General features: G+C 43.1%; 1 protein-coding gene across 1 annotated transcript in view; it reads right to left on the minus strand.

The window, feature by feature from the left end:
- The window catches only part of LOC106867826 (SET and MYND domain-containing protein 4), a 30819-nt gene that overhangs the window by 26206 nt on the left and 3598 nt on the right, over positions 1 to 1015 (minus strand). Inside the window, exon 2 of the mRNA XM_014912851.2 lies at positions 844 to 988. Within this exon, the coding sequence (XP_014768337.1) occupies positions 844 to 988 (145 nt within the window). The remainder of the gene's footprint in view (positions 1 to 843; positions 989 to 1015) is intronic.

Genomic DNA, 1015 nt, shown 5'->3' on the forward strand with positions numbered 1-1015 from the left:
ACACCATTTCGAGCGTGGCCGTTTTCGTGCGGGTGACACGTAAAAGCACCCACTACACTCTCTGAGTGGTTGGCGTTAGGAAGGGCATCCAGCTGTAGAAACTCTGCCAAATTTAGATTGGAGCCTGGTGTTGCCATCCGGTTTCACCAGTCCTCAGTCAAATCGTCCAACCCATGCTAGCATGGAAAGCGGACGTTAAACGATGATGATGATGATGATGATGAGGTGCAGGAGTGGCTGTGTGGTAAGTAGCTTGCTTACCAACCACATGGTTCTGGGTTGTCCCACTGTGTGACACCTTGGGCAAGTGTCTTCTATTATAGCCTTGGGCTGACCAAAGCCTTGTGAGTGGATATGGTAGACGGAAACTGAAAAAAGCCTGTCGTATATATATATGTGTCTGTGTGTGTGTGTATGTGTGCATGTGTGTGTATATGTTTGTGTGTCTGTGTTTGTTCCCCCCACCAACATCACTTGACAACCGATGCTGGTGTGTTTATGTCCCCGTAACTTAGCGGTTTGGCAAAAGAGACCGATAGAATGAGTACTAGGCTTACAAAGAATAAGCTCTAGGGTCGATTTGCTCGACTAAAGGCGGTGGTCCAGCATGGCCACAGTCAAATGATTGAAACAAGTAAAAGAATAAAGCAATGTACTTTATTCACCAGCTAAATCAATCTCACCAGGCTGGAAAAGCCCACAAAACATCATTAGAACTGTCCCTTCTCTCTTGATTACCTTACAATACAAAACAATTCACAACATTTTCCCATCTAGCGTACTCTACCAGTGAAGCCATCTTGCATTCATTGACCAGAATTAAAACAAAAGAACACAATTAACTTTAGTGTAATGTTCCAGAGCCACAGCAAAGTTCTTCTTTTGAAATGCCTTGTTGCCATTTTGTCGTGCTGCTACTGACTTTTTGTCAGATTTCAGGTGTAGTTTATCAGCATTCTCCAAATAGGCAGAGATCCAAGGAATATTTCTAAAAAAATCCAAACAAAAAAAAAAA

This window comes from Octopus bimaculoides, chromosome 5 (genome assembly GCF_001194135.2).
Source record: "Octopus bimaculoides isolate UCB-OBI-ISO-001 chromosome 5, ASM119413v2, whole genome shotgun sequence".
Lineage (NCBI taxonomy): Eukaryota > Metazoa > Mollusca > Cephalopoda > Octopoda > Octopodidae > Octopus > Octopus bimaculoides.